This window comes from Catharus ustulatus, chromosome 10 (assembly GCF_009819885.2).
Source record: "Catharus ustulatus isolate bCatUst1 chromosome 10, bCatUst1.pri.v2, whole genome shotgun sequence".
NCBI lineage: Eukaryota > Metazoa > Chordata > Aves > Passeriformes > Turdidae > Catharus > Catharus ustulatus.
The window spans coordinates 18,462,876-18,482,868 of record NC_046230.1 but is presented as its reverse complement, the minus strand read 5'-3'; the positions used below and the strand labels follow the sequence as shown (position 1 = coordinate 18,482,868).

Genomic DNA, 19,993 nt, shown 5'->3' with positions numbered 1-19,993 from the left:
GAAGAGCATCTTCTGTGTGTGGCAAGCTCTGCTTGCTCCACTGTTTTTACTTTGCCCTGGTGACCCCTCACACCAGTGACTGGATGGTTCAAGTAGGTTAAACAGACACCAGATCAGCTTGGGGAAATCATCCCTTGGACTTGACTGCAGGAGGGATCAGCACTTGCTCTAAAGATGAGGTTTTAAAAACTAAATTACTAAGTGAAGCTTCTGCTTTTCCATAATCCATTCATTCCAATCTTCTCCAACATAAGATGCTGATGGTGTATATCCAACTTTTTCCTTTTGTAATCTAGATTTTTTAAATATTGTGTTTAATTTGTCTCTAACACAAGATGGCAGCATTTTATGTAGTTTAACTGCTGGACACTGGGGAGAGCCACAGATATTTTACAGTAATAAATCAGAGATGGCAGAGGAGTTGATGCTTTTAGCAATAGAACTAATGGAGGTGGCAAACTCATTTATATTGCATATCTGCTCTGGGTGAGGCATTCTGCCAGCACGGCTTTTAGGGCTTGCAAAGTCAAGTGGGATCACCAGACTGTACATGCAGATGTTTGAAAGTGCAGTGTAATAAAGCTGAAATGCAGAAATTATAATTTCCTCAGTGACACCAGTAATATATTTGATGTGCACATCCTTGTCCAGAAGCACCCAGGTGAACCTGCTGCTGATGCAGTGGATAGGTTGGGTTGGCAACATGTTTTTAAAAATTTTATTGAGGAAGCTGGGCATATTTTGAAAGCTGCTTTGATTAATAATTTGAGTAGTTTGCTCATAACAATTTTTTCCATGAGCAGGCTGTGAAAAATATAATTTGAAATATTAATTTGTTTTCCTTGACCTGATGACAAAAAAGTCATTCCGTGGTAAAATGATGTTAAGCATTGTCTGGACTCATGATTCATAGTCTTCAAACATTTTTGTGATAAAGGAAAGCCTCAGTAAAACTAATGTTCAAAACCAAGATCTGTGTCTCCAATAAACACAGATATCCTGACTCAGATTGAACACCTTTTTTCCCAAGAGCCATTTATTTTGTTTCTGTATGTTGGAAATGCTCCTATCTAAAATTGTGAAGAAAGAGCTAAGTAAGAAACTGAATCCGTTTATAATTTAATAAAGTACTTGGGATCTACCAATTACATTGGCAATAAGACTCACAGAAAAAGAGAAATGTATGTTTTGTGACATTTTGTGGCTAGCTGGGAAAGCCCAGATGCTGATGAAAGCCCAGCAGTGTTATTTTCCTGTGGCAGATAAACTTCAGAGCCACATTTCCCTGCCTTGTTGGCATGCAATGGCCACAGCCCTGGATGGGAGGAAAAAAGTGTAGTGTCCAAATCTTGTCACTGCAGTCACAAAGGGTTGTGACTCCATAGAAACTCCATAGAAATCTCTCTCTTCTCACACTTATTTTGCTCAAATTGATGCTTTAAAATATACCTCCTTTTTTCTTCTAAATATTCTAATGCAAAGGTTTCTTCAATGAATTCCAAACCTTTGTGCCTCTGGGACAGTCCAGGGTGTGACTCATAGATGGGGGTTTTTTGCCTTTAAGTAAAATAGTTGACTATTTCTCCATCTGTCACTAAACATTTTCAAGAAAGAATTTTGAAACATCAGCAGCCTTTGAAGGCCTACTTCACACACACAAGTGAGTATTTACCTGCCCAGCTTCTAAAACATGAACAAGTAAGGAAGCTTGCCCCCTAAATAGGTGCAAACCTGGCCCCAAATTTAACATTGTACCAGACCAAACAAGCGCCAAAGGGCAGAGCAAAGTGCCCCTGCTCTCCAGGCAGCCCTGCTTTTCTTCTGAAGGACAAATCAAGAGGCTTGCAGTTTTCACCTTATGACATTAAATTATCCATCATGTAGGGATGTGCACTGACACCAGAAATTAAGTGAAGCATAATTCTGGTATTTCATTCCTAAGAAGAGTCACAGCCTCACTGCTGCCCTCACTAGCACTTTTCCAACAGCCAAGTTCCTCAATCAGCTGCTGGCAGCAGAGAGATTGTTTCTTCTTCCCCATCTTTACCACATCTTCTGCTTTCCATCTAACAACCTTTGCTTCATGAAGAGCACAACATGCGAGACTCTCTCAGCCATTTCAGAAGTAAAATCATTACACAGCAATGCACACTCTAATGATTAAATACAGCCTTTATTATGGAAATACCAATAATAGAAAAATAAAGAGCATATCTTACTTCTCATAGCAAGTTATTTTTAGCAGCCGTACATTATAGCAAGCTAGAAGTGATCAGCCAAGCCATGTTCAGATACTCAAGATGCCAATCTAATCTCCCTTCCTCTTTCAACTGAATTAACACCTGCTTCTTAATTTGTGCTTGTCCATCAGAGAAAAAAAAGGACTGAAAGAAATTAAACCTTGCTTTTTAAACTCCTCAGTGATTTGTCTAAATGTGACATCATCATGCTTCTGGATGCCCACATTCTGTCTTGGGTGTGCAGACACAGGGGATGGTCTGGCATGGGAGCTGCAGCAGAGCACCAGGGAGCCACAGCTGGGAGAAAGGTTGCACTTCAAGGCTAGGATCTCCTGATGCAGTAAGGATTTCTCCAATGGATATTCTACTGCTGTAAAGCACTAACTCCATTGGATTAATTTTGCTGCATGTTGGCAGCATTTCCTGAGACCATCCAATTGCTTCATTGGTTTGCACCACATGCACTTCACTTGTGCCAGTTAGAGCAAGCCCAGAGTATCATTCATGTAGAAATGGCAGAATGCAGCTTCATAAAAATAGCAAACAAAAAATAGCAAGAAAAAGCATAAGAACAAATCAGGTAAATCTGAATCCAAACATTGATCAATACCAACAACTTGATTCACTGTAGAAAGAAAAAATAACTATGGGGTAAAACGTTATTCATCATCTCTAGTAAAAATGCCAGGTGTCACAATATTAACCACAGCAGTAGCAGTCATTAGTAACTCTTTCCTGTCCTCACGTTGATATCAGAATTTTTGAAAAGACTGAATATTAACATAAAGCATTTTTTCAGAACAGAACAAGCAAATGCTATATCCATAGATCACACAATCCAACAATCCAAAGAACATGTGAAATGGACTCAGCTTTGACAAGGGAAAGATGTCCATTGATCCATGGGCAGAACAGCTTAGACTGCATGCTGAGCTTCTTTAGGCACTTTTGTTAAAATGTCCACATGTAGCAGAGTGGGACAGTGACATCCCTACTGCAGGCACAGGCTCATTTTCAAATGGAAGCTCTTCATCCTTTTACCTTTCCTCCCAGGCATCTCATTTTTTTTGAAAAGGTGAATGCTTTAATTGAGTATAAAAGTCAGCTTTCTAAACAACAGATTCATAGTATTAAATAACCCTGAGAATTAGAGGGATCTTATTAGGCCAAAGGTCTGAGTCCAGTGGCTGCTTGTCTGCTAAGGGGTGAAGGAGGAAGGGAAAAGGAGCTCAATGAAGCTCACTAAGCATTATGAACAGTGCTGGAGCCCTTTGCAAAAGAATAATTGAAATACTTACATTCCAATTTGAGTATTCAGCTGAATACAGTCCAAATCACAGTGTCTGTATTCAAGGCTTGAGAGTTTGGTATCCTATTTCTTGTGCTATTTTACCTTATAAATGCATTCAGCTGTTCCTGTGCTCACAGCTGGTTCTGATGTTTCTCCATGTGTAAAAGTGCTTCAAAATTGTCTTTATCCTTCTTTTGTATTGGTTCATTCAGACTCAAAGGGAACACTTCTACAGAATGTTAATTACTTCCACAGCTACATATTATACTGATTATAGAGCAGTATGGCCATGTTTCCTGCTTCACACATACCAACATGTCCAAATAATTCATAGAATGGAAGAATTTAAATAAGAATTTCTTCATTTAAATAAGTAAACTTGCAATGGTGAAATACTAGTAAAATATCAAAACTATTTTAAAAATACCTAAGGGAATATCTAACAAGGCATAACCATCAATTTTATTCAGTGAAAATCCAATGAGGTTCCATCACCATTAATAACTGTGCAGGATTTGGGTCATTATTCATAGAAATTAAATTAGCTCCCAGCATTTCCATTTTGTTTAGATACAGATTAAACTGTCAAGGCATTTTTGCATATGACTTCAGTCTTCCTTTTGTTTAATAAGTGCCATTCCACAGTCCTTTTCCAGACCAAACTCTTACTAGTAAAATTTAAGCCATCAGCCTAACTCCTTGGAGGAAATGTGCTCTTATTGAACATTATTTTCTCTTTTTCAAACGTGTTTGTGCATAGTTTCTTATCATCTTGATGTCATTTGCTTCAGTGAGCAGATTGTGTGGCATGTGCAAATGTGTATGTGAGTGTATGTGCTCATTTCTGCACATGTAAGTCTTTTGTGACAAGGAGCTTTTCCTTGTTACAACAAAGAAGATGAGCTGGACTTAAATCTCAAAAGCAATTACTATTCTCATGCCTTCATCATTGGTTTAGCAGGAAATAGACTACAGGGTGTATCAGTGTGCTTTAAGGCAACTCCAAATGATTTCCATATGAAAATCCAGCTGCTCAGCTGTGAGCACACCGGGGAACACTCTTGGGCAGAGTTTGTTCAAGGCCTGTGCAAGATTTTATTTCCCACAGAAGCCTTGACCATACAGCATCAGTGGATTTCCATTTCTCATGGACCTTGTGTAGGTGCTCCAGTGGTGGTCACTTAATCCCAGGCATTTCCAGTGAGTGTGGCATCTTCCTGGATTAAGAGACCACCCTGTTGCCCCACAGAGGACATTTCCTGAGCTCAGTGTGGTCACTGTGACAGGACAACGTCTGAACAGCATGTGAGGGATTCCTGAGCTCTTACAAGACCAGGAACATATTAAGCTCCAGTTACCACTGTGTCTTTGCAAAGGGCTTAGTGGGAGAACCCCAGACACTTAGAAAATGTAACTGTGTTTTAGGACTGGTGAGCACTTGCTTGAGTGGACTCACACTGGTCACACGGACACCTCCCCTGAGATTTTGGCACACACCGTGTTCCGAAAAAAGCTTTCAGTGAGCTCTCACTCAGCAGGGTTGTCTGTAGCTTTGGCCCTCTGGTTTATTCACCAGAAGGTCCAATTTACATCTTTTGATAAGTTTAAACCATCATTAACAAACCTGATGGATTTTCTCGGGAATAGTGATACTGCTTGCTTTAAACTATTTTTAGGAATCTGGTTTAGGTGATCTGAATGACCTCCTTTGTTGATAACAGAGAGAATTAAGGCTCCTCATTTTGGACTACATCTAAATTAGATCCTAAGAATAGCCTAAAGTAGGTGTGAGTTCTCTCCTTTCCACCTTAAAGAAACTCCTTCCAGAAACATTAATTAGCTGTAAACACATGGTGTCATCTCACTTAAAAATATGGCTTCAGGGCAGAGAAATTGTCAGGCAGAAGCAGAAACTCCTGTGACTTCTCTGCTTGCTGCACACATTTGGAAGCACAAGGGCACCTCAGATGCGTTGATATCCTCTATGTGGCTTCCTCCTGGAGATCAGGAAGGTGGCAAACACAATGACAAACAATCCCAGGATACTCAGGCACACTGCAATGGGAGCTATTTTGCTGTTTCTGTCAAGAAAGCATTCTTCTTCTGAAAAGAAAAGGAGATCAGAGCATGTTATAGCAGAATGCCATACTCCTATACTGTACATGTGTATTCCAGAAAAGTTGGCAAATGCAAGCCAGAGGTGCTCAAGACCTTGCTTTGTTCTGTGGTTTTTTTCTTTTTCCTGAACTATACTTACTACATTTTTCATCTGTGCTAAGCCTCATCTCAAGAAAACCATCCTTGCCCCTTCTACAGTAGCTCTGTGCTTCCCTAGAGAGTGGCTCTTCTCCCTCACATCTGCAGGAATTGTTTCACCACTCAGCACACACACAGCAGGGGCTTTCTCCCCAAAAGCAGATGGGGAGCATCACAATACAAAGTGCCAGTCTGAAAATAAAGAGCAAGACATCCTGCATGGTCAAAAACTCCTCCTGTGTGACATCTGATTGCTTCTTCCCAGTGAAGAGGATCAGGGCAGAGACAGAAACCATAGTCCAGCACATCATTAGTGCAGTAGGGGTCCTCGTTAAGTAAGTGTTTTCTAAGAAAAATCAAATTCTAATTGTTCTCTGTTTAATTCAGATTATTTGTGGATAATGGTGGCTAACTCAGAACATTCAGAGATTAGGAAGGCAGAAGCCTTGGACATAATCCAGGGAGTTGCTTTAGCAGTACCTCTGCAATTGTTTTGTACATATGAGGATATCAGACACAAATCGTATCTTTGAAGTACCATCCAAAGATATCACTCCAAACATACCTCTTAGATACAGAGAGGACAAATCCTGGCTTCCTCAGCCAGTTCCTACCCAAATTCAAATCATCCTCTGATCAAACAGAAACTTATTGCTTTAAAGTGAGCTTCTAGACTGAGGTAAATTGGCAGCTTTCCTATGGAGAGACTGCACCACATGGGCCACTGATAGAAATGGAAAATTTACCCAGTAACAATGGCAGGATCAGCCTCAAATCCAAAACACAAGTGTCATCCTGGAAGTGAAGGCAGTGTCTGGGAATGACCACTAATGTGTTATGCCAGAATTGGATCAGACCTAAATCTTCCATCAGATCTATGGGAATGGTCCTTCCTCGGACCAAAGACAGACCTCTGTCATGCTGCTGTGAGTGGCACCTGCACAGCAAAGAGTTCTCTGAGCAGGGCAGTGTGGCCAGCTAACACCCCCAGTACATCCCAGCTCAGCAGCAGATCCAGTTTATAGCCAGGATACGAGGGAGATCTGACACCCCATGTCCCTCTCACCCCCGTGACTGTTCCAGGCAGGTTTCAACAGCGCTCAGATAAAATCCTTGCCTGTTATTCCATGACTGTGCTGGCACAGGCTGGAGCTTGGCTTGGGCTTTTCCCCCATGGGGAATTTTACACTGTCAGTGGGCAATGAGCCCAGGGAATGTGTGGAGTCCATGACATCATGTCACAGCTCCAGAGCCTCCACATGGCTCTTCCCAAAGTCTGATCCTCTTCTGCTCTAATCCAGATGCAATGCCACAAAGCCAGTGGTGTGAGCATTCTATTAGAGGCTGCCTTTTAACAGCTCTGTCTGATTAATGTAACCTGCTGTTAAATGAGCTGAAAAGTATTTGCATCTAATTGCTGTGAAAGCCAGAGATGTTTGAATTGGCCATTTTGCTCTGATGAAACATTGGGAATGAAAGAATGAACTCTATGAACTCTAGGAATTGTTTCTGACACACTGAAGTACAGAAGGCCCTTTTACAGATTTCCAGACTCAAACAGATCAAGCTATTGATGTAATACTGCTGTAATCTGTACAAAATTGTAAGGAACTTGAAACCAGTGACCATTAATGTTTTCTTTTTCTTCCCCATTTATGGATAAGCAAATCAGGAGAAACAGAAGTGAAACTATCAGTCTTGAGACACCCGAGGGGAGGATGTGTTTAGTCATTCCTTCACTGGGGATTTTCTCTTTCAGAATCTGCACGCAGCCAATACACAACAGTTTCATGACTGTTTTATAGCCACAGGGGAATTATTTCAGAGGTGGGAGCTGCTTTCTCAGCTCTCTGAGTAGGAGCAAAACTAATTTAAATTTGTATATGGTATTGACTAGCAGAGATTAGTCTGACTTGAGGGAAAGAGGGAGGCAGAAACAGAGAGCACCTTTCTCAGCTGAGTCTCTCCTAGAGGTGAGGCCATACCTAATCCCATAAATAAGATCATTCATTGTACACATTTGAATGGGAATGTGGGGACCAGATGGGATCCCATGAGTTCTTCCAGCTCAGTGTTATCCCATGAAAATACTTCATGAGAGTGAGAGCAGAGATGGAATTCTCAGTGTAGAGAAGGACCATATCTTTAAAAAGCCCCAAATGTTGTTTCCCGTTATATTCCTTTTAGAATGGAAAAGGTAGCCAAAATGGTGACCTAACAGAAGAAGAGTTGGTCAAAGACAGACTGAGTCAAAAGACAGATCTAAAGTAAAAAGAAGAATACAGGGGCAGTATTTTGTAAGCACACAGAAAGACAAGTGGCAGAAGAATGTTTTATGGCTGCATCTGAAGGGCTGGAGAGCTGGTCAGCTCCTCTGTGCACCTGAGTTCTTGTATGGAAATGCCCTGAGAGGAAGCCACAGAAATGAGAAGATGGACAACTTGAAAGAGACCACAGGGTCCCACTGAGTCCCATCTCTGGTCTTTGTCTTTTACCTGAGATACCTGATTCCTCTTTGTGGCACTTTTGCAAGAAAAGACAAACTGAAGAGATGAGCATCATGTTTCATTCTGAAGCTGGGAGTGGGCCAGTTGTGCTCCTCCTCAGGAGCACATTTCATCATGTCTAGACACAGCTGCTCTAAAAATATCATCTTATATTCACAAATATCCCTTATTAGCTGGCAGTTTTGCTGCTACAGCTGTGGGACAATGTAAGTATCAGGAGCCTTTAAAAATATCTAAAATCTGGCTGTATTGAGAACAGTGACCTGAAAATGAACTTTGCACATTGGGGTTTGGGCAGTGCACTGGTGGTGAGCACACCTCTGCTTGTTCCAGGAGAAAAGGGATGGAGAAGAAGATTGTGGCTGCAGAGTTGAACATTTTTAATGAGAAGGTGAAACAGAAGATACTGAATGCAGGGGGGAAAGATATTTTTCCATCCTCCATAGGTATTGGAAATAACTCAGGAAAGGTTGAGAAAACAGCAGTGGGATGTGTAGGGGTACAGTTTAGCAGATTACATCCATCAGGGTACCAGAAGTGCTGACATGTAGATCTGGGAAGGGTGGAAAAGTATTCTTCTACTCACCTTTTCCAAACTGGTTACCCACGATGTCAAATGCCTGCAGCTGCATATGAACAAAGAGGATCTGGAAGTTCCTCTCCAAGGTGAAGGTTTGCCTGCTGGCACACTTAAAGGAATTCCCCAGCTTTGTTGTGAACAGCTTCTCATTTAAGGCTCCATAGTAAAACATACCTGGAGGCCAGAGAGAGACAGATGAGATTCCACCCTGACTCCATTGGAACCAACATCTTTCTGAGGTAAAATGGTCCCAGAGGTGACTAAAGCATGGACATTTTCTCCATAAACTATCACTTATTCTTCTTACATGTTTAAATAAGTGCTTTAACTATCAACGGGCAACTCAGCTGAGCTTAGGCCTGAAAAAGTGGCTAAAATTTCAGGTGCTTCTTCAAATCACATTTTAACAAATTGAGTCTGCAAGAGGGGGTTAGAATTCTCACAGGAGCAGGCAAGGTTTGAAGTAATCTCTATTCTGATAGAGTGGGACAGGGAAAGTTTTTGAGATCTAAAAGCAAATGTTATAATAGTGACATAACTGCAGCCAGGTCCCTTCTCTTCCATTTTTATACAATTAGATTTAGGTGAATGACAGATTGAAAGCTTGATAAAACACATATTTGCAAAATCCAGTATTTTAAAGATCTGAAAGCTTATCCCATACCCAGAACAGTTTGATATGAAATTAAGACAGGGTAAAATCACTGACCTTCAGAAGATAACGGTATTCTGCTCTCAATTTTACTGACAGAGTAACTTGGAGCTTGCTGCAAAAGAAAATGTGTCTTTATTCATAATGCATACTCATATTTGCAGGAGAAAGAAACGCAGCTTACCTCAGCAAAATGGTCTTAAAGAATTTCCCAAAGAAACACTTTGTAAAGCATCACATTTAAGACCCAAGAATTAACTCTCTTGGAGGTATTTTTCTTTTCCAAATCTCAGCTGCATCACCAGTTCAGTTCAGCTCAGTGAAACAGGACCATGCAGGTGTCATTTTACACAAACTACTCAAGCTGGGCACTCGTGAGATACTTGTAATAACCAAAAGTAAGAAGACTGCTGACATGGAAAGCACCTGGTACAACAGCACAGAGCAAAACTTCCAGCCAGGTGTCCTGGCCACGTGTGCCCTGAAACCCTGGTGCAACCTGGACACTGCCATCCCCTGGAGTGTCACAGGGTGAGAGCCAGCCCAGGGAACTTCCCCCTGCTAGCAATGTTGGAGTAAAATGTGATGCCTCATGCAGCAGCCCGGCTACCCACACAGGTGAGTGCAGCTGGTGGATAAATGGCAGTAGGTAGGAATGTCTCCTGTGCTCCCAGTTAAAAACTGGTAAGAAGGAAAGGGAGAGGGAAAATTGAAGTAAGAAATACACCAGAGAAGAGGTTCTCAGCATTATTCCAACTGAGAGACATAATTAGTTGAAACACGGCCATTTTTGGGTGGCAATGCTCTTTTCTGTTTGGCCACAGTTAAAAACTTTGCTTTGGGAAAACACCTGCTCCTACGTCACATCTTGTGGGTTGGTTACACAACTTCCTTTTTTCAAGCCTTTGCCGAGGCCACAGGAGTGGTGAGCACTGAACCAGCCCCTCTCCTCTGCCACCCCAGCCCCGGGGCGAGTCAGCTCCTCTCCCACCAGGGACAGCCACAAGTGCCACTGCTGGAGCACTCCTGCATCAAAGCACCGAGAGAGGCTGTGGGGACCAAACACAAAAAGCCAGCAGCAAACTGTTTTCTTATTAACTTGAATTTCAAAGCAGTCCAAACTGGGCCCTGTTATGCTCTTGAGGCTTATCTTTAAGTGCAGGGTGCATTGTCTAATGCTGTGCCAAAAAACACCTTTTTCAGGGCAAGACAGGTCAAGCACCTCCTAAAGGTTCACATCACTCTCCTTAGCACTTCTGCAAACTGGGGCTCTTGTGGGTACTTGAATCCCCAGCCTTTCTCTAAGGATTCTTGTAACACCAAAAATGCTCCTCTTGTTGCAGGAAGCACACATTTAAAGCAAACACTCAGAGTCTGAACTGATCCTTTGTTTTGAAAGAGCTCCTTCATTTTTTACCTTACTTTTCCTCTGTAACTCTTAGAAAACTTTTTGCCATAAGCTAAAATAAAAGATGACTGTTAATCGAAATATTTGCTCTGTTCAAAAATTAATGATACATGTGGGCTATAATTTGCTGTTCCCTCTTGGACTTTCTATGGAAATGATTGATTAACCATTTGTACTTTTCTTAATTGTCTCTAATTTGAGCTTGGAACCAGGCTGCAAGACTGACACTTTAGCTTGATTAATTGAAGGACACAGATCAGCAGTGATGGCCAGATGCAGCTCTCAGCTGCTGTGGAGCTCCAGGACTTGGTCTTGATGTTCTTTACACCTGCCAGGGTTTGATGGGATCCAACCCATGCTGTGTTCCTACCCATTCCTCCCTGCCCATTAATGGCTTTATACAGTGTTGGTTCTGTTTTACCTCTGCTGGCACCATGACTCAGCCCTTTCAGCTTTTAGGTAGATTGTGCTGCCTCCCAAAATGTGCAAATGCCTGAGTTAGCAAGGGGATGGCTGCACTCTGGGATTTTCTCCTGCTCATAAAAGCTGCAGCACTCTTGGTAGCTTGTTTCAAAGCCACGCCTGCATGTGATGTGGCCCCAGTGAGGAACGTGGAATTAACAGATACAGTGCCAAAAACAAAGCTCAGTTTCCCACTGTGTAAGTAGGATCTCTCCTCTTGCCCAAGTTTCTGTGTGTGTTTATAGGTCTTCCTGGTGTGGTGTATTTTAAGGCCACTTATCAACAATTTTCTTGTTGCAGTTCAATTATTGGAATTTTCCACTCAGAAATTAGATGAAATTAGACTCCTTCAGCTGTGGATGTGTCATGACTCCTGGGCACTTGAAACTGCACAGGCTGTCCTTTGAATTTGACAACTCCAGCTGGCTTTTGGGGGAAGCAAATGGCTGAGAACAACTTGACAGTGTGAGTCAGAGCTCCAGCACACCTTGTTCCTGCACAGGGAATCCAGTCCCAAACCTTTTCCCTCTGCACCACTCCAATGCAAACAGCAGACCTGACCTTTCCTCCCATGAGACTTTTACCTATGTGAAAAAGAGATTCAGATTTTGCTTGGCTATTCTTAGACTTTGTGTTGCTTGATGGGCAGCTTTAACACTGCTCTCTGGCACTTTCTGTCAGAGGTTGGAAGAGTCCTGTGCTTACTCTTCAATTCCAAATTGAAAGTTCAAACAGACCTGATTTAACACTGAGGTCAGTTGTACTGTGAGCACAACTTTGCACCAGGCAGTCTCCAGAGGTATTTTCCAACCTGAATTAATTAAACCATGGTTCTGTGGTTCTAGCCCTTTGGGAAGAACAGGGGTAACCATGTCTTATATACAGATGGGAAACAAGCACAGAGAGAGAAAAAATGCCTTTTCCCACAGCTCAAGCTGGATCAAAGGCAGTCTAAGTCTTGCTTTCCAATCTTAAACACTCCTTCCCTCTAAATGCAACAATTACCTTTACAAAGGCGATGTTTACAAATCCTCCACTAAAAGTTAAGTTCAGCTCAGACTGCACCGTCCCACAGCTTCCAGATATCTTTGTTTTGTTGGGGTTGACAGTCACATATTCCATTGGCTCCTGTGGAGAGAAGAGACATTGTAGAGCCTGAGGATGTAGCTCCATTAATGGAGGTTACCAAACCTGAGAGACTCAATTGCCATTTCAGGTTGTAGACATCTTTTGCTGAATCATTCTCAGTGGATCACTCCTAAGAGAGATGACCAGCTCTTCAGGACCTGCAGTCCCCATGATCCTAAAGTGTCCACACGTCAGCATCAGGACAACTCACAGGAAATTTCTCGCTTTCATTGCAACTCACAATGTCAAGCTCTTACCTGAAGTCAGTTCAGATTTTAACTAATCTCCCATTCTGGGAAGCACAAATAACCCTGCAGGCTGATCTCCTGCCCCAGCATTGCTCCCACACAGACATCACTGAAGTAAGAAAGCACCTCTATGTCCCCTTGGCATCATGGTCACACAGGCCAAAGCACAGCAGCTGGGCCGCTGTGGCACATGAGGGCCCTTAGACTGGCAGCAAACCACTTATTTTGGTCATAGAAGCTAATTCTGAAAATGGCTTGGAAAGAGGAAGAATAAACTCCATCTGACAAACAAAGTCACTACAAAGCTCGGCTCCCTGAGCTCTCACCTGTTCTGTATTTCGAGCCATCAGCTGCAGCCCCATGACGACTTTGACGCAGGTGCTGTTCCCCTCAGAGAGGGTGTAGGTGCCCGTGGGGATGTCGGGGGGCTGTGGGGTGGGAGGGGGTCTCGCTGTGCTGGCAGGGGACGTGGGGGCCGTGCGTGTCCCTGCGTGGGTGGCCGTGCTGTTGGCCGTGGCTGGTGCAGCGCCAGTGGCTGCAGTTTGTCTCCGTGAGCGCGTGCTGGGCCCGGCCCTGTGCGTGCTGTGGGCAGCAGAGGCGGCTGTGCCCTGGGTGCTCGCTGTCCCGGGCTGCAGGGAGCTGTTGGTGGCCATTGTAGCTCCTGTGGGCACCCCTGGGCTGCTGCCATGCCTGGTGGAGGATGCAGAGGGGGTGGTTGTGTTCCTCACTGCAGCTGTACCCGAGGGCACGGCCGTGCCAGGGCTGTCTGTGGGGGTTGTGGATTCACCGCCTGCTCCTGCCTGGCCTGCAGCTGATGCTGCCTGGAGCTGCTCCGTTGTCTGCTCAGTTCTGTGGCTCACGGCTGTTGTTTGAAGAGGGCCAGTGCTGTTAAAATGAACTGTGGTGCTTTGATGGGGTGCAGAATGATAAAGGGAAAATGACTGAGCAGAAGTAGCCATTTGGTGGAAGGATGTGGTTTCTGAAGACAGTTCGACCCCCAGGGTGACTTCAGCAAAGCAGGAGGAAAATGCTGCAAAGAAACTAAAGTCAGTAGTCTAGAAAGCTTTACATTTCACTTTTATGTTGATAACCGCAACATACCTGCACTGGTTTTGTTATCAAATGGGTGACACAATTTCTCTCTTCACTTGGCTCCAGTCATGAAAGCAGAGTGGAGCAGACACCCTGCAGGACTGTCCACAGCTAGGCACCACTCCCCTGAGTTTCCTGCCTCTGAGTATTCCCATTTCAAGTGGAGCACACTGGCTCCCAGCTCTCCACACACTGAGAAACCAGACCTTGCACAATCCCCAGGCAGCACAAGAATCCCCTGCAGGGAATTCCTGTAGTTCAGCAGGATTTGCTGGAAACAAATTGTCAAGATCTAAGGAAGATGAAGTGGGTGTAGCAGCCAAAGGGGTTGTTGGTTTCTTACCAGCAAAGTGTAGAGAAAGGGGATGTGTCTGTGTGTGTGAAGGAAATGAGGCAGTGCAATGGTCTTACAGTGATTCACAACATCTGGGAAACCAGTCTGGGAACAGGGAATTCAGGTATTTATTTATGGTTTTGTTGTAGCCATGTCAGCTTGAACCCTGGAGTTCTTCCTCCTGGAAGAACCCAAAGAAAGACCATCCCTCTTCGTGGTGGACTTTCAGAAATGAGAAAAAAAAACCAGGGTGCAGCATCCAGGAGCATTTTGAACAACATCAGAAAATAGTTACAGCACCAAAATTATGATTCCACCTAATAACATCTGCAGAAACATGTCCCTTGCAGAAGTGGAAAAAAAATATCTATCTCCTAAATGTAAATACAGAAGTGAAGAAAAAGTGGGAAAGTACATGGTAGAATATTTGAATGTCACGACTCTTCTGCAACAAGACTCTAGAAAGACAAGGACGAGTTAAAGAAATAAATCACTGATGTATGTGAATTCTTTTATGCTCATGAAGTTATAGGTGTAGCTAAATAGTTTACTGCCTAAATTAGTGGGAGGACAGAGATAAATTCAGTATGGAGACAGAAGGGACCCAAAAGTCCAAGATAGCTCATATTCCCAGCTCCACAGAGAATGTCTCAACATGTCTGAGTTCATTGTACCCTGGTTCTTTCAAAGAAATTTCTCGTGAATTAGTGTCAAAGTTGATGGCACGCAGGCTACTGAGATGAAGATTTTAGGATAGCTTAATGGCAAAGGCACATTTCAAGTGAAAATGGCTGAAATCTCACAAGTTCTTCCACTTATTCATTTATTTATTGTCACTCATCATGAACAGAGATCTTCAATAATAGCTGAATTAATAAAATCTAACAATTTTTGGATACATATAAACTAAGTAAGAATAATAAAACTTACCGTGTTTTGAATCAAATTTAAGATAAAAATGAAAAATGAAAGAAACAAGAGCAGATGCACAGATGTTAACCCTTACCACAATTTTCCCTTAAAAATGGCTATGCTGGAGAAGAGCAGAAATATAGATAGAAATACTCCACACTCCTAAAATTGCCTGGGTTTCACTCTGAGCTCTACAGAACATACCTGACTGCCCCTTTAGGTGTTACCATCAAAGTGCAGCTTGAGACAGTTGAAAAACCTCAACAAATATTGTGATTTTTCTCAAAATGAACCTAAAAATGCATAATCCATATGATACTTTAGTTCATTTTCTGCCTTTCCTCTATGCTTTACCCCAGTTGGTGCAGAGCTGTTAATCAGATGACTAATCTCCTCCTGTGGGGCCAGGGGTAAGCCAGAGCAGTTGCCATACACCAGTTACGGGTAGCTGCATCCGAGTGTATCAGCATGATAAAAACAAGAAAGAAGAAGTTGCAATTTTCACTCTTTCTTCCCCTCTAAGGCTGTGAAACAACACATATTTAAATTTATACAAGTCCTAAATTGTCTGTAGATCTTAGTTTTTAGTTCACAGATTGGTATTGATTACTGACCAGGTAACACAGATGTTGAAAGAAATATTATTGAAGTGACATAGGAATGCCACCCATGGCTTTTAAATAAAACTCCTCAAAAGGTCATTTCAACCCAATTATTTTTCATTACTCAGCTGGACAGGATCACCTGAGGTGTAAAGCCAAAAATGTCTTTGGAATGGCCCGTGGCTCTTGCTCACTGGGTGACTACCAGACAGTTCCTCCAAGCATTTTGGGGCTTCTGCCAGTGCATGGTCACACTGCTAAATCCACTGTCTTGGACTGTGACATTTGGCCACATCAGCCCCCAGGGATGGGCAGGGATCACTGCAGCTTCACCCATTGGCACTGGCTCTGTTTGGGTGGCTGCTGGAGGCAGTTTGGTGGCTCTGCTGTGTGAAGGGGCAGATGGGGTCCCTGACCTACCCTCCAGCTGAGGCTGGGAAGATTTCCATGGCTCCTTAGCACAGCCACATTCCTCTCCTCTCACTCAGAAAGCAGCCTTGAGCACGACTCCCCCAGCACAGCCTTTTTCACAGAAACATGAGGAGTGGCAGCTCTGCACCTCTCAGCAGTTTCCTTTTGGTTTCCTGCCATTAAGCCAATTCAAAACTTCAGACAAGCAGTATTTTGCTTGAGGCATGCAAGTGTCCTGGGGTGTATCTTCCTAGAGCAAACAGCTGCAGTCCCCTTGTCTCACTTTAGCACCAGAACTGTGTGTAACAGGTGCTGAGAGCCCTGGCAGCCTCCTTGCAATGCTCCAGAACAAAACTCTCAGAAATGGACAGCACAGTTCTCAGAAACTCACTGTTCCCAGTCTGGGCCTGGAGATCCCTTTTTCATGCTTTGGTGACAAGTTTTGGTCACAAGGGACTTCACTGCTCGGCTCCCAGGGGTTACAGTGGGAAGCCAAGTGCTCAGTGCCAATGCCTGTGCATTTCTCAGCCTTACTGGGGTGTGTGACAGAAACTCTTACTGAGGATTTTTTTCCCCTTTTCATCTAACCACACTCATCTGTTCAGCTGCCCAGCGGGTTTGTCCTGCACTAATTATGTTTCATTTCCTGTCTGCATAGAAAGACTTGACTTTGTGACATTAATAAAACATCATTAAAGAAAATATCAAAAAATGGGTTAAGAACAGAGGAAACAAGTTCTTTCTGGTCAAAAGTGATTGCTCACCACTGAATTACTAGTGTTGCTTCTCAGTCTGATCTTGTTTTCCCATTCATTTGTATGTTTTGAGGCTACTTCAGCAGACTCTGGCTGTGAAGCAGGCATGGGAAGCAGCGATATACAGCAGGAATAGCTCGTGTCCAGTCCCTGGGCACTTTCCCTGTTTGTGGGTTGGGAGGGGAACAGGGGCTGCTCTTTGTGTGATCCCCATGTGCCCATGGCAAAGCACACCCAACAGCGAGCTCAAACCCTTGGCCATTCCAGATTAAATCACATTTTGTCCCTCTTCACCAGGCAAATTTGGAGCTGCTGCAGGTGTTGAGCAGTGACTTAAAGCACTGGGAGATTTCCCTCATGTGTGTGGCTCTGGAGATTTTCACAGAGCAGCATTAAGGATCAAATGGTGACTCTTGTGGGGTTTGTCATTGAGAGAAGCCCCAGCCTGTCTTCTCCAAGCCCCTGCCTCACTCCTGCTTTCCTGATCCGGCTCTGCATCTTGCAGTGCAGATAAATTAATGACTTGATCAATGCTTCCTTAGTTTTTTTCTTTCCTGCTTGTCTCACTCAGGATTTTCAGTTAGTTCTGCAGGTCTGGAAATTATTTTTAATTAAGAAAAGCAAAGCCAAAAAAATGTCTGTTTCTAACATGGCTTTGAACTGACTCCTTCACACAGAGTTTATACCACCACAGAGTTCAAGGGAGAAGACAGAGGAAAATATCAAAGTGGAAAAGAGAAAAATATCACAGCAGCTGTGGTTATTTCTCAGCAGTGGGACTTCACTGAAAGCACCCTTAGCGTTAGCAACAAAACTATTCAAAGTTTTGAGTCTGTTGGGTGCTGTCCTGACTGCAAGGAAACCAAGTTGGTGCAATGTCCCGTTTTTGAGGTAGAAACGCTGCTGTTACTCACCGCAGGCGAGGGTCAGCGCGATGAGCTGCCGTGCGCTCCTCCCCATGGCCAGCGCGCTGCGGGTGCGCTCCCGGAGCGGCTGCCGAGCCAGCCCAGCTTCCTCCGGGCTGAAAACTTCCACTTGATGCACCCAGGGCTCAGTCACATGGCTGGGAAGGAGGTGGAGAGAGAGAGGGGGAGACCGAGGCCTCTCGTCTGTAAACTCACGCAGAAGGAAATAAATGATGGTTAAGACAGAAAGTGAAAAGAGAAATGACTGCTGGGCTGACTGGGAGGAGACCTGGGGCTCTGCATCGTGCATCTCCCTCCCTTTCTGAGAACTTGTGCCAAGTGCCCCAGCAAAGGGTTGCAGCCTGTAAATCAGTGCCTCCCCGTGGTCTTTAGTAAATACTTTATTTAAGGCCAAACTCCATCTTTTGTGTTAAGGCACAGAAGGGAGAGGCGTGACCCTCTGACAGAGCTGCTGCCAACAGCAGGACAGGGCTGAGCAGAGCCCAGCTGGGACCGTCCTGTGCTGCTCCCAGCCCTGCTGTGTCCAGGGAGGATGGGCTGGGGTCACATCCCAGCACCTGTCACACCAAGGGTCCTGCACAGCCCCCCGGGCCCGGCTGGAGCTGCAGGGGCAGGGAGCATCACTCACTCCTGCCCTGGGAATCCCCTACCATGGGCATCCCCTGCCCTGGGCATTCCCTGCCCTGGGAATTCCCTGCCCTGGGCATTCCCCAGGGGCTCCCTGGGGCAGGGAACAAAGCAACCCCCACGCTGGCATCTGGCATCCTCCCAGTTCTTCTTTTCCTCATAGCAATACTCACTGCAGGAACATGGTGACACCAAGGACTTGAAAAGTCAGGTGAGAGGAAGTTTGCCCCCAGAAATCTGGATACTGCTGAAATAATCTGTTCCAGTTTATCCTGCTGTGTTTCTAGTCTCATTTTTACCTGATTGCCTTTCTACATGATCCACAGCTTGTATTTGGGTTAATTAGCACTCCCTAATGAGTAGCCAAAGGCATGCAGATATCTCAGGAGTAACTATTAGAAAGCCATCTACGACTTCCTCTGAGCTGTCTGTGTGAACCTTTGCACTCTCCTAAGAGTCCCAGTCATTCAGAACATGTCTAAGGGAGATGGGTAAAAGAAAAAAAATCCCTACTCTGCCTTTTGACCTGTGTTTTGGACAAATTAAACTCATATTGGATAAATGTGTGGATTTTTTCAGCTTTGATAATGTGCCTTTACTGATAATTCATTTATTTCAAATAGAAAAAAAATCTCATTTTGCTTGTTGCTTCATATAGAGACATCAACCACAGGGTTTTGTACTAGTTATAATTTTTATAAATTTCAAACAAAGTGTGGTTCTACACAGGTCAGAATGGCCTAATTACAGGAAGTTCATTTGCACACTTTTTTTCTTGTAATAAATTCATACATTCTGTCTTGACTGGAAAAAAGGACAGGTAATTCTGTGCTCTTTCCCTGTCTGATTATCTCTCATCAGTCACAATATACAAATACATCATTATCAACACCATGGAAATCATGTAAGAAAAACAAACTGTACCAATTCTCAGCTGGAGAGAGGAAATCTTAGCAGCTATTTCAGTCCAGCTGCAAGAAGAAATACACATTTTTGATCTTTTTTCTTATTATACTTATATATTTCTAATCATATATATATTTGAAATCTTTGAGTATTTTTGGAAAGGAAGCACATGGCCTTTCTCATACCCAATCCTGTTTGAAATACCAAGACTCTAAGAAAATCATAGATAATAAAATGGCTTCTCATCACACACACGACCAGAACATGACACACACAGAGCTTTGCTGTCACTGGCGAGAAAAGCCAGAGCTCAGATGTGGTTTGGCTGCAGCTGTTTGTGTTCAAGACAACGACCACTGGTCTGGTTCTCCACCTGGTGGGGTTCAAGGTGAGAGGAGAGGATCAGGCCTGATTCTATTTTAGCCTGGTTTACTAAAAGCAAGACTTGTGTGTCATGCAACTGCCCATCTCTGTTTGCCACTGGTGCAGTAAGGAAGGACTCTGCAGCTCACCCACACCTGAGTGAGCAGTTTTGAGGCAGTTTTGAGGATGTGAAGTTTCCAAAGTTTACAGAAGAGCAGCAGAGCAGAGGGAGGAGAGCCCAGGCAATCCCTCAGCCTGGAGGGAGGTGTGACCAGCCCAGGGAGCACAGCAGA

General features: G+C 43.7%; 1 protein-coding gene across 1 annotated transcript; it reads right to left on the bottom strand.

Annotated features, from left to right (window-relative positions):
• Positions 1-2,154: 2,154 nt before the first annotated feature.
• LAMP3 (lysosomal associated membrane protein 3) lies at positions 2,155-18,634 on the bottom strand. The gene is made up of 6 exons (XM_033068609.2): positions 17,793-18,634; positions 13,099-13,802; positions 12,402-12,524; positions 9,584-9,641; positions 8,881-9,048; positions 2,155-5,634 (listed from the first exon to the last, which is right to left on the bottom strand). The coding sequence occupies exons 1-6, from the start codon at positions 18,091-18,093 to the stop codon at positions 5,495-5,497; spliced, it is 1,494 nt and encodes a 497-aa protein (XP_032924500.1). The 5' UTR covers positions 18,094-18,634; the 3' UTR covers positions 2,155-5,494.
• Positions 18,635-19,993: the final 1,359 nt, after the last annotated feature.